The sequence below is a fragment of the Morus notabilis genome, unplaced genomic scaffold (genome assembly GCF_000414095.1).
Source record: "Morus notabilis unplaced genomic scaffold, ASM41409v2 Scaffold1292, whole genome shotgun sequence".
Lineage (NCBI taxonomy): Eukaryota > Viridiplantae > Streptophyta > Magnoliopsida > Rosales > Moraceae > Morus > Morus notabilis.
In genome coordinates, this window is record NW_010361938.1 from 1 (window position 1) to 20,177 (window position 20,177).

The 20,177-nt window shown below is 35.6% G+C and overlaps 3 protein-coding genes and 1 non-coding gene across 4 annotated transcripts; 2 read left to right on the forward strand and 2 right to left on the reverse strand.

Annotated features, from left to right (window-relative positions):
- The first annotated feature begins 267 nt into the window (after positions 1-267).
- On the forward strand, positions 268-5,440 carry LOC21397285 (E3 ubiquitin-protein ligase COP1). The gene is made up of 13 exons (XM_010100835.2): positions 268-780; positions 1,352-1,429; positions 1,669-1,824; positions 2,069-2,422; positions 2,622-2,779; positions 2,891-2,956; positions 3,214-3,292; positions 3,438-3,593; positions 3,710-3,808; positions 4,100-4,204; positions 4,484-4,663; positions 4,812-4,922; positions 5,015-5,440. The coding sequence occupies exons 1-13, from the start codon at positions 472-474 to the stop codon at positions 5,183-5,185; spliced, it is 2,022 nt and encodes a 673-aa protein (XP_010099137.1). The 5' UTR covers positions 268-471; the 3' UTR covers positions 5,186-5,440.
- Positions 5,441-7,516: 2,076 nt separating this feature from the next.
- Positions 7,517-11,752, forward strand: LOC21397286 (tyrosine-protein phosphatase DSP1). The gene is made up of 5 exons (XM_024167439.1): positions 7,517-7,746; positions 7,879-7,972; positions 11,109-11,166; positions 11,264-11,307; positions 11,397-11,752. Exons 1-5 carry the CDS (start codon positions 7,517-7,519, stop codon positions 11,580-11,582), a joined length of 612 nt encoding a protein of 203 aa, XP_024023207.1. The 3' UTR covers positions 11,583-11,752.
- Positions 11,753-11,919: 167 nt separating this feature from the next.
- On the reverse strand, positions 11,920-12,042 carry LOC112092132. The gene has a single exon (XR_002902439.1). It is a non-coding gene; the product is annotated as a small nucleolar RNA snoR111 (small nucleolar RNA).
- A 4,204-nt stretch (positions 12,043-16,246) lies between these two features.
- On the reverse strand, positions 16,247-18,212 carry LOC21397287 (1-aminocyclopropane-1-carboxylate oxidase). Its single transcript, XM_010100837.2, has 4 exons — positions 17,990-18,212; positions 17,667-17,893; positions 17,241-17,574; positions 16,247-16,871 (listed from the first exon to the last, which is right to left on the reverse strand). Exons 1-4 carry the CDS (start codon positions 18,098-18,100, stop codon positions 16,575-16,577), a joined length of 969 nt encoding a protein of 322 aa, XP_010099139.1. The 5' UTR covers positions 18,101-18,212; the 3' UTR covers positions 16,247-16,574.
- Positions 18,213-20,177: the final 1,965 nt, after the last annotated feature.

Sequence of the window (20,177 nt, forward strand, 5' to 3'; positions counted from 1 at the left end):
TTTTTTTTTTTTTTTTCTGTTTGCATGCGATGATGCAACTAACGCTGTGTTGTCTTATGTGAACGTAAGGTTTCAAGTTTCAACTCTCTCAAACCAAGAAAGACAAAGGTAAATAGATAATAAAAATTTAACCGCCAACAGACACTAGGCAAACCAGAGAAATTGTATTACAAAGTAACAGAAAACGACGACGTACTGATGGTGTCCCGATTAAAATAATAGAAATTAGAAATAAAAAATTGCCCGCGTAACGTGGGCCGTTTTCGCCCTCACAAATATTCGTCTGTATTCCTTTCATCTTTCTCTCTCGAGGACGCACAAACAGTTCCTTTTCTGAAAATCGCCCTAACCCTCCACAGATCAAAACCATCTCTGAGATTCAGCTCCCCTTTCTTTCTCTCTCTATATATGTAGATCACGAATCCTCATTCTAGAGAGAGAAACTCTCCGAACAAAAATCCGACGTCTACGATGGGAGAGAGCTCAATTGGCGCCACGGTCCCCTTCGTTAAAGCCGAAGCCTTGCTGGAATCCTCCGCCGGACCTCCGGTTCCGCCGCCGCTGCAACCGGCGGAGGAGGATGTGGCCATGGAAGACGCCGACAAGGACATACTCTGTCCGATATGTATGCAGATTATAAAGGACGCATTCCTTACTGCTTGTGGCCATAGCTTTTGTTACGTGTGCCTCGTTACTCACCTTCGCAACAAGAGCGATTGTCCTTCTTGCGGTCATTACCTCACTACCGCCCATATCTTCCCCAATTTCTTGCTCGACAAGGTCCCTTTTTCTCTCTACTGATTCTCTCTTTTTTCATAACGTTAGCTGATCATTTTTCATTCAGATTGGTTTGGTTCTGTTCTATGTAGATCCTCTTGATTAATGTTCTGTTTGGTTGCTGAGAAAGCGAGAAAAGAAAAAAGGAAAGAAATTGATGTCTTCAGAAGTTGTCTTATGGAATGTAGTGTTAGTTGATATTAATAAGCAAATCGCATAAATTTTAAAAAAAATGTAAATCGCATGTTTTTTTTTTTTTTCCTAAAAAAAAAAACAGAGTTTTTTTTTTTTTTTTTACTAAAAGAAAGAACAGAGATCTTGTTCTATTTATTAGTTCATTAGGTGTTTTTTTTCCGTACTATGGAGACCAAATTGGTCTTGTTTATTTGACTGATTCCAGTTTAAAATTTGAGTTTTTCGCATCTAACTTTTTTGCTATAGTGAAAAGTTCTCACGTAAATTCATATCTTAACTTGAATTAAAAACTCAAATCAACGAACTAAACGGGTCCACAATATGAAAAAGAGTAACAAGTGAAGTAACTCTTACTAAAATTCTGCTGTGAACTTCTCAGTGTCTGAAGAAAACTTCGGCTTCTCGAGTAGCAAAGACTGCATCTCCGTTTGAACATTTTCGTCAGGCATTACAGCAGGTCAGTCATTATATTGGAAATTTTTTGGCCAAATAATTTCTCATCCAAAATGACTCCGGATTTATGAGCTCCCTATAATTTTAATGCGATATTTCAAGGATAAATCTTTCTTCAGCGTTACTTAGTCAATTAACATTACTCTTTTTTTTTTTTTTTTTTTTTTTTTTTTTTTGTGTGTGCCATTGCTTCAATATTGATCTCATATCTTGGACTGATTACCGCTTCCGATTCGTAGTCAGGGTCTTGAGGTGTCAATTAAAGAGCTAGATGATCTACTTTCTCTCCTGTCAGAGAAAAAGAGGAAAATGGAGCAAGAAGAAGCCGAGACAAACATGCAAATCATGCTCAGTTTCTTACATTGCCTGAGGAAGCAAAAGCTAGAAGAGCTCACTGAGGTCCTCAAACTTGATTTTGTCTCTCTGATGTGATCATGTCTTGTATTTGAAGTGGCATAAATTCACATTCCTTTTATAAAGTTCAAATTCCCTCACTAAGAGGGGAGTTCTTCTACTGACACTTTTGTTGGTTCAGTCAAGGATGACTATTCAATGACACACACACACACACACACACTGTTCTGGTTTAGCTTCTACTGTTCTAACTTTGTTGAGTGAAGGTGATTTTCTGCTTTCTTTGTAGATACAATCCGATCTTCAGTACATTAAGGAGGACATAAACGCTGTAGAGAGGCGAAGAATAGATCTGTATAGGGAAAAGGAGAGATTCTCGGGAAGAATGAGAATGCTCGTCGATGATCCTATTGCGGAAAAGGCGTCACCTTCTTTTGATAAACATGCTAATGGCATCAACTACAGTGTCTATTCTGCACATACCCAAATGGGTTCTGGCAGTTCACAGAACAAGAAGCCTGATGCAAATGCTCTAGCAAACTTCCAGGCACTCCAAAGGAAGGGTGCTTATGGTGCGGAAGGTTTGCAGTCTTGTACTCCGTCAGGACTAGCTCTAGAAAGGAAAAGACAGGTCTATTCACAGGTTAGCTGATCTAAGGATATCTAGTCAGCAGCTATAACGTTTCACCTTTCCCAGCACCAAAAAAGCGAGAACCAACTAGTTTTTTATGCACATGCAAGATATTCACACTATCGCATTCTTCAAATTTTCTGTTTTATTGTTTTCTTTCTTTTTGTATCTATTTATTATGCTCATCGACATCTCTTGCATGTTGCAACAGTTCAACGACTTACAAGAGTGTTACTTGCAAAAGCGACGAAATTGGATTAAACACTTACATAAAGGGGATGAACGGAGCACAAAAAATTCTAGCAAAGAAGATTATAGTCCAGGTCTTGAAGATTTTCAGTCCGTGTTAAATACCTTTACACGATATAGGTATAGTTTTCTGCAGTAAAGAAGGTTATATCCTTTATTTATTTATTTCCAGTTCCTTTAAGAAAATATCACCTGCTATGCTAAATAATATCTTTTGGTTGCTTGAACCAGTCGATTGAGAGTCATTGCCGAATTGAGGCATGGTGACATTTTTCAATCTGCTAACATTTTGTCCAGGTGAGTTAAAACGAGTTTCTTGCGTCTCTCTCTCTCAGAAGCAGCTTTCATGTCAGGATATCTTTCAGACTTATTTGTCTGAAATTTGTTCTAAAGTTGTAAAACTCGTAAGCACTGCAAATGTGCAATGCGCACTACAACAATTGGATGTTGAACTTCCTCTTTTCATAAACTTCCCAACTCCTCCTCCAACTTCTCATAGTTTTTCACAATATTTGAATATGTTGGCATTTAAGTCCCTGTTGAATTTGCTGCAGTATTGAATTTGATCGTGATGATGAATTCTTTGCCACTGCTGGAGTTTCACGGCGCATCAAGGTTTTTGAATTTTCCTCGGTAAGCTAAGCCCTAGAGTTTGTTTTCTGGGAATGAGCATATAGAGTCCATATTTCTACTAAAAGAAGAAAAGCTATCTTCAGGAGTCCATATGAAGCACATGGCTTTTCGACTAACTACACGTTGTGGTTGTGATTGCTTTCAGGTCGTTAATGAACCAGCCGATATCCACTGCCCTATTGTTGAGATGCCAACACGATGTAAACTTAGTTGTTTGAGCTGGAATAAGTACACAAAAAGCCATATCGCAAGTAGTGACTATGAAGGGATAGTAACTGTTTGGGATGTAACTACGCGTCAGGTATTACTTCCTTTATATTTTTCACTATATACATGCGTATAATACTCATCTAAGCTAAAGTTTGCACACAAATATGCTGTCATTTTTTTTTTTAACAGGAGTCTTTTTGTTTGCAGAGTGTGATGGAATATGAGGAGCATGAAAAGCGAGCTTGGAGTGTTGATTTTTCACGTAGTGAACCTGCAATGCTTGTATCTGGCAGTGATGACTGTAAGGTAACAAGATCCAAGTAGATTCTACCTTATAAATTCGTAAGTTCTAAGCTCTATCTTGATAGGCCATATGCCTTTGTAATCCTAGTTAGAATATGAGAAAGTATTTCACTTTTCTGGATTGATCTACATCTTGGAAAATTTAAAGCTCCACAAGCACATTTCACGCCTAATTTGAGACAAACTTCAGTAGCAGGAGTATTTTCGTACATTTTATTGAAATATTGCTTTTGCATGTATTTGATTGGTTTTATATTGAGAGCAGTCTCAGTTAACATTTGACATGTTGAACAGGTCAAAATTTGGTGTACAAGGCAAGAAGCAAGCGTTCTTAACATCGACATGAAAGCAAACATTTGTTCTGTCAAATATAATCCTGGATCCAGCATATACGTGGCAGTATGTCTCTGTTAAGCCCTACATTCTAGTTTTCTCCAACTACGAATTTGACAATGTTGATACTTTATCCAAAAGAATTAAATGTTGATGACTTGTTTCTCAAAATTGGCATCATTCTGTTTCACCCAAATTATGCTACATTGATCATGTTCTCATAGTCTAAAGTTGATTATTCAATCTTTTAATCGAATGCATGGTAAAGATTAGAACAAAGATAAAGAATCAATATATTTTCGTATCAACTTAATACTCTATATAGTGACGATAAGATTTTGGCAGGTTGGTTCTGCAGATCGTCACATTCATTACTATGACTTGAGAAATATCAGCCAACCCTTGCACGTATTTAGCGGACATATGAAAGCTGTTTCGTACGTGAAATTCCTGTCTAACACTGAACTTGCTTCAGCATCTACTGACAGCACATTGCGCTTGTGGGATGTAAAGGATAATTTGCCTGTGAGTTGTGTCATTCATCCTCAGCGAATTGTCTGTTTTTTTATTCTCCTTTTCAAATCATTGACCAACTTAGAACTCATTCGCCACTCTATTGCTATGGCTGTCATTTTAACTCATCCTTTTCTTGCCTTCATCATTCCACTTGCAGCTTTGCACGTATCGAGGCCACACGAACGAAAAGAATTTCGTTGGCCTAACAGTAAATAGTGAATACATTTCTTGTGGCAGCGAGACAAATGAAGTATTTGTCTATCATAAGGTCAGAGAAACCAGAATTTGTTTAGCAAATGTCATAATATTTTGTAGTACAATAGTTTCTTTTATAATTCTAGTTCTAATGTTTGGTTGCAGGCAATCTCTAAGCCCATGGCATGTCATAAGTTTAGTTCTTCAGGGTCAAATGAGAATGAGGACGACGCAGGGTCATACTTCATTAGTGCTGTGTGTTGGAAGAGCGATAGCCCGACAATGTTAACCGCAAACAGCGGAGGAACAATTAAAGTCCTAGTACTTGCACCCTGACTAACTGAGTGATTATTCATTTAAAAAGTAGTGAAACATTAGATATCAACATTGTTGAATGTTGATTGCCTTAAGTCTTATGGAACTCCGAAGAAAATTAAATTAAAGAAGGGGATAAAATGGTAGTGTCTGCGTGGTCTTGACGGGTTGGGAATCTATTAGCCCATTTTTTTATTAGAACCCTTCAGAAAAATAAAAATAAATTTTGAAATTAAAAATTGTATAAGTGGCAATCATTTTCTTATCTCTCAATAATTAAGGAAAGACCTTTTTCATCTGAAAAAAAAAAATAAAGACCGATCCTTTTCTTCTCTTCCCACATAAACGTCTAAAAATACCTTCTTGGTTGGAATTGGAGTTTTGCATGCATCACATGACCAGTTGGGATTTATTTGGGGATTGTGCTAATATTACTTAAAAGTCATTAAGGCCTGCCGTTTAATTCATATGTTTAAATAATTTATTCTTAATTTTAATATTTAAAATTTAAATTTTTCATGAAAAAAAAATATTATAACAGAATTAAAATTATAAATTTAAACGCATGAAATAAATGAGAATTAAAAATCCTTGATTCCTTGAAGAAAGATTACTTAAAAAAGATAAGACACGTAAAACAGAGGACCAACTACCAATTAACACCTCTGCTCGTGAACTAAGGGCGTTCAATTTCAAGCAGCTGTTCACATTTTCTTTTTATGGTAATTTAAAAGGTGTTCACACGCAATTTTTTTATTTTTTATTTTTTTGGGGTGTTCACATGGAATTGGCCCTTCTCCATTATCAAGAGAAAAATAACTAAAGAAGTAACTTTTCTGGTAGGTGATAATGGAACTTTTTAGGTTTCATTCCCTTCGCTGATTCGAGTTTTCAATTCGAGTTGAGATGTGACATTTTTTTAGAGCTTTTCACTGTAACAGAAAAAGTTAGATGTGATATTTTTTGAGAAGTTTTAACTGTAGAAACCTAAAACTGAAAACTCGAATCGGTGAAATGAACGTGACCTTAGAATTCATTAGATGCCTAGACCTAACTCTCGCAACAGTTCCCAGTCGGCAGCAACCAATAGGCACTAATCCACGACGTTTTTATTTTATTTTATTTGATCATCAATCCACGGAGTTTTCTACTATATAAGACTATCTCTAATCCAATGTAAATATTTATACTTATTGTATATTTATCATAAAAAATATATGATATATATGTTATTTTTCATTTTTAATCTAATATATAATATTATTTAAAATGTTAAATCTATTTTTTTTAATAATTATTAGGCTTTAAAAGTTATAAAAACAAACTTTTATATTTAAAATAATTAAAAAATGTAAAAAGTTACATTGATTATATAAAAAAATAAACATTTCAACCAATAACAATTAAATGTCAAATTTCTCATATACATACTTGGTGGAAAATTTGCTACAAAGTATAACATATGAGAAATTTGACAAAACAAATAATATTGTATTAGAGAGTGTTTTTTACACTTAAATGCTAAATTTATAATTGACACATCAATTATAAAATTGTATTAGAAATGTTCTAATATCTGTACTAATACTAATAATAAGTGTTTTTTAAAACATTAAATTTAGTTGAAATCTCAAAAAAAAATTATCAATTTAAAATAGTATCCTACAATAGTTTTTTTTTTTTTTTTGGTATTTTACGCATTTACTCTTAAACTTGTAGGTTTTAACAATTTATCTTCTAAACTTTTAATTTTAATAATTTATTCTCTTAATTGTAAAATTGTTACGGTATGCTCAATTTTAATGATTATTGTGTTAAATTAGTATAAAAAAATATTCGATGAAAAATTCCAACATCTCAATTTAATATAACACAAATCTTTTTATCTCTTAACTTTTAATCTCTCGAATTTAAATTTAAACAAATTTAATAACATAAGGCACATTATAATAATTTTATAAATTTGAGAATTGATCGTTAAAATTAAAAGTTTAAGAATCTTGAACAATTATGCTAAAAACCCATATTTTTTTTTTCTTTTTTATATACCCAAAAAAATATATCTCACCAATCCACCGTAAGTCTCAAAATCGTTGTAGACTGTAGTAGAATAAAAAAGAAATTGAAAACTGCGCATCTTACAAAAGATCCTCGCTATATTCCTAGAGATTCTTATAAATGTATGTCTATATATAAGCGAGTAAATATAAGTTAAGATTCTGAGAATCCCACTTTGATACTTGCAGAACAAACAAAACAACTCCGCATATCCAAATTTCCCAATTTCAATTTATCTTTCCCTTTTCAAGTTTTTAATTTTTTTAATAAAAAATTTGGCGCGAAAAAATAGCTATGAAGGTCGAGAGTTCGGACGGCGAAACTGGCACAGTGATCAGCCTCCCGCCGGCGGTTTTTCCGACGGCGAAAGCTCCGGCGACCGGAGGGGAGAGCGAGAGAGAAGAGGAGGAGCTGTTTGTGCCGCCTCTGAACTTTGCCATGGTCGATAATGGCGTTTTTAGGTCTGGCTTCCCCAGTTTCGCCAATTTCAGCTTCTTGCAATCTCTAGGGATCCGATCCATCGTGTAGGTGCAATTCAATCTTCGCGGATTAAGCTTATCAAATTCTTGATTTTTCTCTCTCTCTCTTTCTCTCTCTCTCTCTCTCTCTCTCTCTCTCTCTCTCTCTCTCTGATCCCTTCCATGTCCCTCTGATAGATACTTGTGTCCGGAACCCTACCCGGAGGCGAACGTCGAGTTTCTGAAGGCGAATGGGATTGGGCTTTATCAGTTCGCGATCGAAGGAACTCAGGTACATTACTGTTTTGCCTTGATTTGCGATAATACTTGGAGAATATTGTGGTTGATCATTCATGAATTTGTGTTTATAGCGATGATTGATTGATGAGGAATAATTAGGGACATAATTCAAAAGGAAAGTAGTAAACTTTCTGAAACTTCAGATTAGAAAGACTGATTTTAATAGAAGTATTCCAATTTGAGACTAAAATCTTAGTTCAATTTGAGACTAAAATCTTAGTTTAAGTGAAGAGTCTCTGGTAAAGAAAATAAATTTTGGAAATAATTAGCATACATACAACTTGGTTATTTGTCTTATAGAGAGAACTCTGGGAAATTGCGTCAAATCTAATGTTTTTGCTTGTAAGTTAGATGCAAGAGGGATTTGCTTGGCATCAGGCGGGGTGATTTGCCTTCTAAATATTTTGGAGTCCTTATTTTTGAAGGTAAGTCAAATTGTGCACATCTTCGTCCAGTAGTAGATAAGGTGATCAGTAAGCTTACTTCTTGGAAGGGTGGTCTTCTTTCTATGGCTGGTAGAGTGGAGTTGGTTAAGACAGTGGCTACTTCTTCTCTTTTACATTCTTTTATGGTGTATTGTTGGCCAAAGTCTCTCTTGTTAGTTGTTGCTAGAGCTATGAGAAATTTCATTTGGTCCGGTTCGGTGGAAAATAAAAAAAATGATTTATGTCTCTTGGGATAAGGTTTGTAGACCTTTTGGTGAGGGGGGTTTGGGTATAAGAAATCTTTTAACTCTTAATAATGCTTGCTTGCACAAGTTGGCTTGGAATCTCATTTATGAGCGTGATGGTATTTTTCCTTTCTTAAGGGGTTGTTTTTTAAATGTTGATGGTGTTCCTAAATTTCGAATTACTTCTTCTATTTGGCCTGGCATCAAAAAGATAGTGTCGAAGCTTTCCTTGGAATCTAGGTGGTTGGTTGGTAAAAACTCAAAAGGTGAATTTTTGGAAAGATAATTGGCTTGGGTCTCCTTTAGTAGACTTGTTGAATGTTCCTTAACACATTAGAGCTCATCTTTCAGCTGTCGTATCAGATTTTTGGGATGGTTCTTCTTGGGTTATTTCTTCTTTTTTGGCTGATGGTTTTCCTCATATTATTCAAGCTATTAGTTGCACTTTGGTTGCTTGTGAAGATCGTCTCATTTGGACTAAGTCGTTGGGGGGTGGTTTGACTACTGCTTGGGCTTATGAGGAGGTTTGTGTGGCTTCTGTTGAGCGGTCTTGGGTTAGAAAGATTTGGCATGGCTATGTTCCCCCTAGAAGGTCGATTGTGGTTTGGAAGGCTCTTCATGGTGCTTTTCCGGTGGAGACTATTATGCAAAAGAGAGGTTTTATTTTTGCTTCAGTTTGTCGTTTTTGTTATAAGCATGAGGAATCTATTTCTCACTTATTTTTAGAATGTGATTTTGTTGTTAAGATTTCGGATCATATCTCTGAGATTTTTGGTAGGCGGTTATGTCCCGCTCGAAGTATTGAAGAGATAATTTCTTGTGCTTTTGAAGCTGATTTTGGTTCTCAAGCTTATTGTTTATGGTCTACTGCGATTGTTACTAGCTTTTGGGCTATTTGGTCTTTGAGAAACATGCTTATTTTTTATGGTGTGGTTCCTAGTTTCTGTTTTCTTTGGATGGCGGTTAAGAAAGCAGGGGTTGAGGTTGGTAGGCTAAAGATTGGTGTTATAAGAAACTCTCTTTAAGAGCTTCTTGTTGTCAAAGCTTTTGGTCTTGAGGTTGTGCTTAGGAAAGCTCCCAAGATCTATTCTGTTGTTTGGAGGGCTCCTCCGCCAGCTTGGATTAAAGTTAGCACGGATGGGACTGCTAAGAGGAATGGTTTAGCTGGGGGAGGTATGGTCTTTCGAACTGTAGAGGTTTCTTCTTAGGAGCTTTCAGTGTTTTCTTTGGACAGTGTCTTGCTATAGAAGCTGAGACGTGAACTATTATTATGGCCATTAGGTTGGCTTGGAGTAAAGGTGGAAGCGCATTTGGTTAGAAAGTGATTCTATTTGTGCAGTTCATCTTTTTCGGAGTGTTAGTTCTACAGTTCCGTGGTCTTTTTGGAATGCTTGGATGGACGCTCTTGATAAGGCTAGCTTTATGGATTTTGTTATTTCTCATTCTTTTAGAGAGGCTAATAATATTATTGATTGTTTGGCTAGTTTTGGTGTAGTTTATGATTGTTACACGTGGTGGTATAATGTTCCAAGTTTTGTTCTTACAGAGTTTAGTTTGGATGTTTTGTTTTTCTTTTCCTTTTTTTTTTTAGCCTCTTTGTTTCTGATGTATTTTTCTTTTGCTTTTGATAATTTTTTGTCGTTGAGGTTTTTTCTATTAAAAAAAAAAAGATGCAAGAGGGATGAGTTTTCGGAGCATTAGCCCACAAAATCTACATTCTTTGGCTAATTTTGTATGCTTCAGCCATTACTTCCATGGCTCATCTTATATAAAAATGGGCACCTAATGTGTATGTGTGTATGAATTAGCTTGTTTAACACCTGTTTACTCTCCATGTCTAGATATGTTTGTTCGGGTTTTTTTTTTTTCTTTTTCCTTTCCTCTTGCACCTATTTGTTGAAAGGGCATTCCCCATCGTTGACATCAAACCATCAGCCATGACTTCATTTGAGAACAGTAATTTTTAATTGAGGTGGTTGGATGATAGAGATAAAGATTTGTGGCAACCCTGATATGGACAGAGTTCAAATCTAAATCTATCATATAGCGTGCAAGAAAATATGAAAAATTTGTACCATATATGCTTCTTGTTGAAATTCTAGAGCCCGTTTAGTTCGTTAATTTGAGTTTTTAATTCGAGTTGAGATGTGATTTTATGTGAGAGTTTTTTACTGTAGCAAAAAAGTTATATGTGATTGTTTGTGAGAGTTTTTTACTGTAACAAAACTCGAATTCTAAACTTAGCGAAATGAACGGAGCCAGGTGTACTAACTGATATTTTTTTTAGTTCTCGATCTTTGCCACTATAAGCTGTAGCTAGTTAGCGTTGATGACACTTGCCCGTTAAAGGTTTGTTTAACTCTGCAATGTGCAATTGACTTTTGTCAAAAATGAAAAGATCTTTTTTTGCATCTAAGCAGATATTCTGTTTTGCATATTGACATTGCATAATGGACAGGAGCCTTTTGTAAACATTCCGGAGGAAACAATTCGCGAGGCACTGAAAGTTGTTCTTGGTATCATAATAAACATTTGAATTTGGGTTGTTTATACTAACATCATGGCACAGCTTGTTTGTTTGACAATATGCTAATTGGTATATGCTATAACCAGATGTCAAGAACCGCCCTCTCCTAATTCATTGCAAACGAGGGAAGGTACTTGTGTCATTTCCTGATTCTTTGATTACTGGTAAGAAATGTGGGTTACTAATTCTCTTGCAATTTTATGTCGTTTCGGTTTACAGCACCGAACTGGTTGTCTCGTGGGATGCTTAAGAAGATTGCAGAGATGGTGTCTATCATCCATTTTCGACGAGTATCAAAGATTTGCCGCTGCCAAAGCCAGAGTATCTGATCAGAGATTCATCGAGTTGTTTGACGTTTCCAGTCTGAAGCACTTTCCATTGTCGTGTTCATGTTCAAACAGATAATTCCCTGAGATCATTAGTTTCATTCCCATTGTATTTGGTGGCTGCAATTACAATGACGCTACGCGACTGTTTCTTTGTCCTGTCTTTAAAAGAGTTTGTAAACCCCGTCTCCACATGAATACTTTTACTTCCAAAATCGGTTCAATGTTAAAGAACAAATTCAAAAACAACCCAACAAAAAAAAAAAACAAAAAAAAAAATATATATATATATATATTTGAGTTAAGCGAAGAGAATAGTACCCAAAAGAACAAAACAAAAAAAAATATATATATATATATTTGAGTTAAGCGAAGAGAATAGTACCCAAAAGAAAGTTAAAAAAAAAAAAAAAGAAATATAGACGAGCAACAATCGAATCGTCAATTCGATAAAGTGACGACTGAAACGATATCTCGCCCATTTCGCTATACCTCCAAGCTCTTTTCAACGAAGAGACATATTGACTCTCCGTTATTCTCTTGATAGAACAGAGGCTTTTCCGTTGATTTAAAAATCCAAAACAAAAGCAAAAATCTCAGAAACATTAACACTATTTGGACAAAGGAAAAAGCTGAAAATAACACAAACTGATTTAGAAGCTGAAGAGTGAAGATCGAATGCAATCAAACAACCAGAAGCCAATATAAGGAGCAGCAGAAAAGAAAAGAAAGTGTTTTATGCAAACTTACTGCGACTTGGGAGAATTTATAGACCGGCGAATTTCTTCCGTTGCTTGGTTTGAGCAACCCTAGCCAAATGGCGACCTCTTTGAATTACCAGAATACCCTTATGCATGCTAGCGTTGTTAAAACTGGAAAAGACTGTGATGGGCTCTCTGAAGTTAGCCCTGTGCCACTTGATTGGGTCCCTATGAAACAAGCCCAATACCAGGCCTGTTTAGGCCTGGCCTGACTTGCCTCTCTTGCTCTACATCTTGCATTTTATTGTGTTAAAAAAATAGTTATATAAATTATAATAATGATCATTCATTTTCGTCTCAATTGCGTCAGCATTTTCTATTACAACTCAATTTGTCATTCCTTCAACGTTTGGGTTTGAATCTTAAATGTCATTTTATGGTGAAATCTACAACGAAGAGAAGACTAATCAATATATTTCTGCTTACGTTCTCCATTCGCAATCTCATTTTTTTTCATTCGCAATCTCAACTTTTGCCATTATTACTTTTTGGGGTTTGGGGTTTAGAGTATTTCTTTCTTTTCTATATCCTTATTTGATTACACGTTCAAGTCATATGCATTTTAATGTCGTTTTAGACGTGAATGTGTCGTTTCCTTTTTTTTTCCCCTTTTAATAACAACTTATTGTTGCTATTCAATGTGGTTTCATCATCGACCAAAAATTAAGATTTATTTGGAAAAGTTACCAACGAGTATATGAGGGATGGTAAATCCACTCATCCCTCACTCAAGAAGTTATGGGCTTGTTCTTTTGAGTGAAAAATTCAAAAAAAGGCAACTCGAGTTACAACTTTATTCGAATTTATGTTCTTTTAAGTTTAAACTCGAGTTCAAACTCAAGTTTAAGACTAAAACTCGAGTTCAAGTTTCTCCTTCAACTCGAGTTCAGAAACTCGAACTCAAATTAATGGACAGTATTTTTTCTATTCTTAAAAATGCTATGACTTTTTCGTTTTGATTCTGATTGAGATTTTTTTTTCTATGCGTTGATAACGAAAAGACGAATAAAACTTGACCCATATACCATATTAAAATTTTTCATCAGCATTGAGTTTTTATTAAAATACTATCTAAATACAAATTCAAGTTTGACTCACTCAAACACAAATTCAAAAAGATTATTATATCAAACCATAACTCAAATGTACACAACCAAATACAAACTTAAGTTACAAGTTCAACTTAAGTTATAACTCAAATTCAACTCAAAAATTATACTCAAGTTAAACTCTAAAAGAACAGGCCCTATTATGAGTTTAAGTTGGAATTGCCGCGGCTGTTAAGATATATGAGCAATCCACTTTGAGAGGGATTCATATCTCACAGAAAAATGCCGTGCCTACTAGAGACATCTAGATATGTCATCTCAATCTTTATCATTCCCCCCCCCCCTTCAAGAAGCTAGTTGAAGTTGTTCCAACCTTTCCGAAATAGGGACATAAATTGTTCTAGTATTTCTTTCTTCCTTTATTTTGTATATTTGTAAGAAAGCATTCATTCTAATAGTTCCATCACATTATATCCATCTCTCTCTTTTTTAATCAAATATACACTTTGATGAGTTTGATCTTGTCGTTTCATAAGTGATCTCACTTCACCCTTTTATCTAAGTGCTTAATTTTCTTGATTTTGGACCTGTTTACTTTGCAGATTCGAGTTGAGATGTAATTTTATGTGATTATTTTTTACTGTAATAAAAAAATTAGATGTGACTGTTTCTAAGAACTTTTCACTGTAATAAAACTCGAATCGGTGAAATGAACGAGGCCTTTGACTAGCGTTTCTTCTTGTGGCTTTCAGTGCCCCAAGTGGTAAAACCTTTTATTTTTCTTTTTCATTTCCCTTTGGTGTCCAGATTTTTTAAGGTCTCGCTTGATACAATTTTGTACCATGCAATCTATTTATTTTTTTGGTAGAACAATGCAATTCAAAACTTTGTGCTAACTTCTAAGTGATGCCCCAATTATTAAATAGTTAATACTATCCATTCCGAGGTCTGCCATTGAATGAAATGTCTGAAAGAGATATATTTTGAATATCTTGTTGTGCTCCTTTAGTCACCTAGCAAAGATGGAAAAAGAAACCTAGGCCACGTTTGTTTCCGTTTTTGTTTCTGTTTTTCACATTTTTCGAGGATAAAAAATGAAAACACTTATACTAAATGCGTTTGGTGCAATTTTTTAAAAGTTGAAAACAAAAACATTTTTGTCTTTTTCTGAAAATTTGAAAACGGATTAAATCCGTTTTTCAGTTTTCCTTTTCATTTTCTCCCTTCTCCCTTCTCTCTCTTCATTTTCTCCCGAGGTTCCTCTCTCTTCATTTTCTCCCGCCGTCGAACCTCGCCGGGAAACACCGTCACAAGCCACACCCAAAACCGGCGAATCGCGACCCCCTTCTTCTCTGCGCTGCCGCCCCCCCCCAACCCCCCTGAGGAGAAGGCGAGCCCCTCGGCGACGAACGCCAGTGGCTACGCTACCGCTCTCGGGGGCGCTTCTCCTCCACCGTCGCCACTAAAGTATCCATTTTAACGAAGGAAAATGGATACTTTACGATGCCATCATCGACAAGGTTGTTGTTGAAATCGTAGCTCCTCTTGGATCTAGAATACTTTCGGGAGCGAGAAGCCGAGGAGGAGGAAGCGGCTTTACCGGAAGAGCTGCGGCTGAGCCTCCCGCACTGGATGAGAATGGTGTCCACCTCCTCCTTGGTGCAGCTGGAAGTCCTCACAACAGCAGCAGGTGTAGGAGCAGATTCAGAGTCTTCAAGTGGTTGTCGTTTTTGGATATGGTTTTTTCTTGAATCTGGTTTTTTTTGTTGGTAGTCGTTTTTGGATCTGTTTGAAGTGTTGGGATCTACTGGTACTGGTACTACTACCACACTTGCTTGTGCCGAGTGATTCAACACGGCATTTTTATTATTAACGAAGAAGAAGAAGAAGGAGGAGGAGATAGTTTCTTTTTGCTTAGACAAGTACCCATTGACTTAACTAAACAACTCGAAGAGAAAGAAATAACTTGAGAGACCGGAAAGCAAGAAAAAAACGTCTAAAGAGGCGAGAACTTAAATTAAATCACCAAACACAATTTCAGTTTTTTTTTAAAACTGAAAACAATATCGAAATAAAACTACCAAACGCATTTTCAAAAATGATTCCAAAATGAAAATAAAAACGTTTTCATTTTCATTTTCATACAAAAAATAAAAACGTTTTGAAACCAATTCCAAACACACCCCTAATATCTGAAAACATTTGAAAAATATCCATTATAATAATAACAATAATAATTAAACTGAATAGTAAAATAGTTTATTTGCATTTCCGAGCCGTCCAATACCTTCACGGTACACAGAAATATAGGTCCCTCGGATTTATGGGAAAATATGTGACACCGAGAATATTAGTATATTAGAAAATTTAAGCCCACTTGTTTGGTCTGCCAATATTACAGAAAGATATTGTCTTTTCAGGGTAGCAGATAGTTCCTTTGAGGAATTAGCTTGGCAAATAATATGTTTGTTTAATTATTAACTTAATTTGGATACTTAAAGTACAATCAGGAAAGTTCCTCCTTAGATTTTTGTTAAAGCAAAAGATTAAGGTAGGCTAATGGCTAATGGGGGAGGAGTTAATCAATTATTATAGTAATGGAAATCCAATAAAAAATGATAGTGACGCAAATCATAAAGCATATTCTTTTCACTAGAGACTTTAAAAGTTTGCATTGATTCTTGTACATTTATTCCCATAACACGTTTTTTTAATTTTTGTAAATCCAACAGATAGTCAGCAATTAGAATATAATCTCCACCTAACCTCTAAATAATTAAATTAAATTAACCCACTCATGTGTTGGAGAACGATGCAGCCAATTAGCATTAGCATAATTACACTTTATGGACATATATAGAGTTGACCGAGCATGAAAAAAAAAAAAAAAAAAAAAAAAAAAAAAAAGAACTCAAAACACCTATTCTTTTCAAAAGGGTCATCTTTGGTTACTGCCTAAACAGTAAAACACATCACACATCATCAACATTCAACGGTACCCATTAAGACACGAAGTTAATACACACCATAGGAACTGTTTATTCGTCAAAAAAAAGCTTACATATATATATATATATATATAGCTTATGTAAAGCTATAATTTCCAAAACATGCCTAATAGTTCCCAACATACAGAAACACAACACACAAAAAGTACTCATGTTTTGGGACACAAGACATTATAAACAGAGACACATAATAATAGGTACTAAAGCCATTAATTTGTTTTGTTGTCACTAGGAGGACGTGTTATGATAATCATCAAACGGTTGCGATGGGATCCGCGTTAACCGGAGATTCCACGGCCTTCATGGCTTCAAATCTGGGCTCTTTATCTTGGAATTTTAAGCCGGCGTAGAGCTTCATGTAGTCATCAAACACGAACTTCGGGTACAATACTTGGCTTTCTTGCTTGGCTGCTTTCTCCACCAATGCCGGAGCAGGGTAGATGACGGCGTCGCTTCCCGGGTTATAAAATGATGCTAAGGACATCCTGTTACCGTCCGTTTGCGCCACCACTCGGTGCATCACGCTCTTATATTTTCCATTGGTAATTACCTGCACAAATTATTAAAGTTAGGAAAAACACACTAAAAAAATCAGACAAGGGTATAAATTCAAAAAACATATTAAATATTATTTTACACGAATTCACAAGTTAACTTTGAAACTAAGATTTTGAAACTGCGTCTAGTGATAGATGTTAAATATCATTTTTTTTTTTGGCATTCGAATAATAGAGTCAAATTTCAAAATACGAGTTAATATTAACCTCGTTTATTTCACCAATTCGAGTTTTGTTGTAGTAAAAAGCTTTCAGAAACAATCACATCTAACTTTTTTATTACAGTAAAAAATTCTCGTATAAAATCACATCTTAACTCGAATTAAAACCTAAAATAGCGAACTAAACGGGCCTATTATTACCTCAAGTTGGTCACCCAAGTTGATGACAATGGAGTGGCGCATTGGGGGGACATTAATCCACTGGCCATCCTTGAGGAGCTGAAGGCCGCTGACCTTGTCATCTTGGAAGAGCAAGATGATGCCGCCAGCATCGGTGTGGGCCCGGAGGCCCTTGATCAGGTCTGGTTTGGGGCAAGGAGGGTAGTTGCTGACTTTGGTTCCAAAATTTGGACCCTTGGACCCAAAGAACACTTTCTTTATGTACGCTTTCTCTAGTCCAAGATTCTCACACAACAAGTCCAAGAGATGCTCAGCCAGTTTCTCCACCTCGGCAGCAAATTCCTTCATCGCCTTCCTGAAAAGTCATGCGTGAAATTACCGTTAGACTAAGGATCAAGCATGCAACCACCATGCGATAACATTTTTTAATGCGGTAGATTGAAAAACCTGTAGTCGTCATCGAGATCGGGGATTTCGGACATGTTTGAGACGGGACGGTGGCGCAAGAAGAAGGTGCTTTCCCAGTCCAAATCATTGATTTCAGACTGCACAACGTCAAGTCCCTTGCTTGCCACCATTTCCTTGAACCTTTGTTCCATGCACTTTCTGTAGTGCTCCTTTGTCAGCCTCTCCACGGCGTCCATGAGCTCATGAGATATCCCATGGTTCATCAGCTGAAACAAATATTGCACATAGCAAAACAAAACAAGTTTAGCAACAACAAAAGAAAAAAAAAAGGAAGTCTTTCAAAAACTTAGTTTGGTAATAACCTCAAAGAAGCCCCAGTTCTCACAAGCATCGTTTATCAACTCCATGGTTTCCTTTCTCTCTTCACCATTGAGTTTTGCCATGTCAATAACTGGAAAAGTGATCTGATCCATCTCTCTCGCTTTCTTTCTGATCTGAAGTGACTTTCTTTCTCTTTCTGATCTCTGTTTCTTTTCTCTCAAAGAGTTTATAATATAGCGTTGGTTTGTATGTGGTGAGAGATGGTTTAGAGTCTGCGCCTATTTATAGGCGCCAGCCACTAGGGAAGTGGGCAAAAATGGAATTTAAATTCAAGAGAAAATGGAAAAAAAAAAATGTGAGAGTGAGAGTGAAAAAAAAAGTGGAAAATGAAAGGAAAAGTTTAAGCAAAGTGAAGGTAGAAAAAACAGGAGTTAATGGAGGATGTATGTGAGCACATCCTGATATGGTCCCAGGACTCTTTTGTCTTTGAGGCTGTGGCCATAATTCCATGCGTTGTAAGTCATGCTATTTCCTAGGAAAAGGACCTACTTCTTTGGCTGTTTATTGTTTCATTAATTTCAGTTCATTTTGGTTTTTATTTTTCCTTTTTTGGTTTGTTGTTTTCCCATGACATGTAAATCTTCCTCTTTTGAGATTCGGGGAAAATTTTTTTTTTAAAAAAAGGAAAAAAAAAAACAGCATTATTTAGCACTATGCCACTAGAGGTACACTTTTAATTGATCACGAAGTAACTTTTGGAGCACATATTCTTTTGAAAGCGAAACAATTATTTTATTAAGTTGAAAGACTATAAACTTTAGTTGTTCATTTGTCACGCGCTTAGGAAATTATCATGTGTGCTAATCTGTTAGTTCATGAAATTGTTCTTTTTACTCTTATTCCCTGGACTAAAAGGGTGTGGCTTTCATTGCATATCTCATTTTAATATTTCTTTAGAGAATTCTGTATTAGAATATGAAAAAACAATAAAACTTTCGTGCTCTTTAAAACTCAAGGATTAATATGGAATACATATATAGTCTCCACTTATATGTGCAGGGGCATTTTTATGTGATGCGAGCACCGAATTTTTTGGAGCTAAATAACATTGTTTACGAAAAATATCTTATTAATAAGACATAATTTTAAAGTGTCAAATCAAATCAAAATTCTATTAAAATAAAAAATATGATGACTTAACATATTTGATGATTATATGGTTACCAATAGGCCCTACCACAAAATTCTTCTCTTTCTTTTGACAGTTTTTCTTTTCTTTCCCCTCCTTTTCTCAAAATATTACAATTATGAGCTTAATCAAAATGCCCTATATATCCATATATTACAAGGCCAAGAAAAGTGCTGACAAAAATGGAGAAGGAAAATATCACGGGAAGTTGCCTCTTGATTTCCTATATATAATGACTCGTCCTAGAGACAATTATGTTGAGATGTCTCATGTGCACGGAAGAAGAAGCAAGAAAAGCAAGAAAAAAGGTGGAGCAAATCGGTGGAGTGCCGCGGCTCCGGTCAGTGGTGCCGCGACACTAGGAGGTTGCTACAACCGGCAGCAAACCAGTGCCATGGTGCCAGTGTGCAGCGCCATGGCGCTTCAGGATTCGGTTGTGTAGTGCCGCGGCACCAAGGTTGGGCACCACTGCACTAGCGCACGTCACTAATTTCTTCAATTAATTAGTGGAATCTACGGCGGTAAAAATATGACGTAGCTAAATTAGTGAACCTGTATAAAATTCTTAGTGTAAATTTTACTTTTATTTTTCTTTCGTTATTTTTTGTTCTCTATTATTTACTTAGGTTTTAGGCAAATTTTCTCAACAAATTACTCATTAACATGCTTTGTGTAGCTTTACCTTTTTTCTGTAAGAACTTAGAAAGAGCTTTTCTTTTTTCATTTTTTCATTATAAGGGGGACATATCTAATAAACAAACCTTACAACATGTAACTATTGTTATAAGATTTTCAATGTAGATTATGTATCATTATATCTGCCGACCTATAGCTTTTAAGCTTGTCCAACGCTCTGTAATTGTAATACCCATATTATTAGATAATATATAGATACAGAAGAATTCACATGTAATGAACACTTGTCAAGATTAAGAAAGAAGAAAAGTTTAAATTTTCTTCTAAGTAGACACGTATCAACATTAGGAAAGAATAAAAGTTCAAATTGTCTTTTGTTAGATACTTGTCAAGTAGATGGACAC

Excerpts from the sequence above, each read along its gene's own strand:
- LOC21397285 (XM_010100835.2), top strand. The coding sequence starts at position 472 with ATGGGAGAGAGCTCAATTGGCGCCACGGTCCCCTTCGTTAAAGCCGAA. Across the intron at positions 2,423-2,621 it reads AAAGACAGGTCTATTCACAG|TTCAACGACTTACAAGAGTG; the intron begins GTTAGCTGATCT and ends ATGTTGCAACAG. Across the intron at positions 3,293-3,437 it reads AGGTTTTTGAATTTTCCTCG|GTCGTTAATGAACCAGCCGA; the intron begins GTAAGCTAAGCC and ends GATTGCTTTCAG.
- LOC21397286 (XM_024167439.1), top strand. The coding sequence starts at position 7,517 with ATGAAGGTCGAGAGTTCGGACGGCGAAACTGGCACAGTGATCAGCCTC. Across the intron at positions 7,747-7,878 it reads CTAGGGATCCGATCCATCGT|ATACTTGTGTCCGGAACCCT; the intron begins GTAGGTGCAATT and ends TCCCTCTGATAG. Across the intron at positions 11,167-11,263 it reads GGCACTGAAAGTTGTTCTTG|ATGTCAAGAACCGCCCTCTC; the intron begins GTATCATAATAA and ends TGCTATAACCAG.
- LOC21397287 (XM_010100837.2), bottom strand. The coding sequence starts at position 18,100 with ATGGATCAGATCACTTTTCCAGTTATTGACATGGCAAAACTCAATGGT. Across the intron at positions 17,894-17,989 it reads AGAACTGGGGCTTCTTTGAG|CTGATGAACCATGGGATATC; the intron begins GTTATTACCAAA and ends TATTTGTTTCAG. Across the intron at positions 17,575-17,666 it reads GATCTCGATGACGACTACAG|GAAGGCGATGAAGGAATTTG; the intron begins GTTTTTCAATCT and ends ATGACTTTTCAG.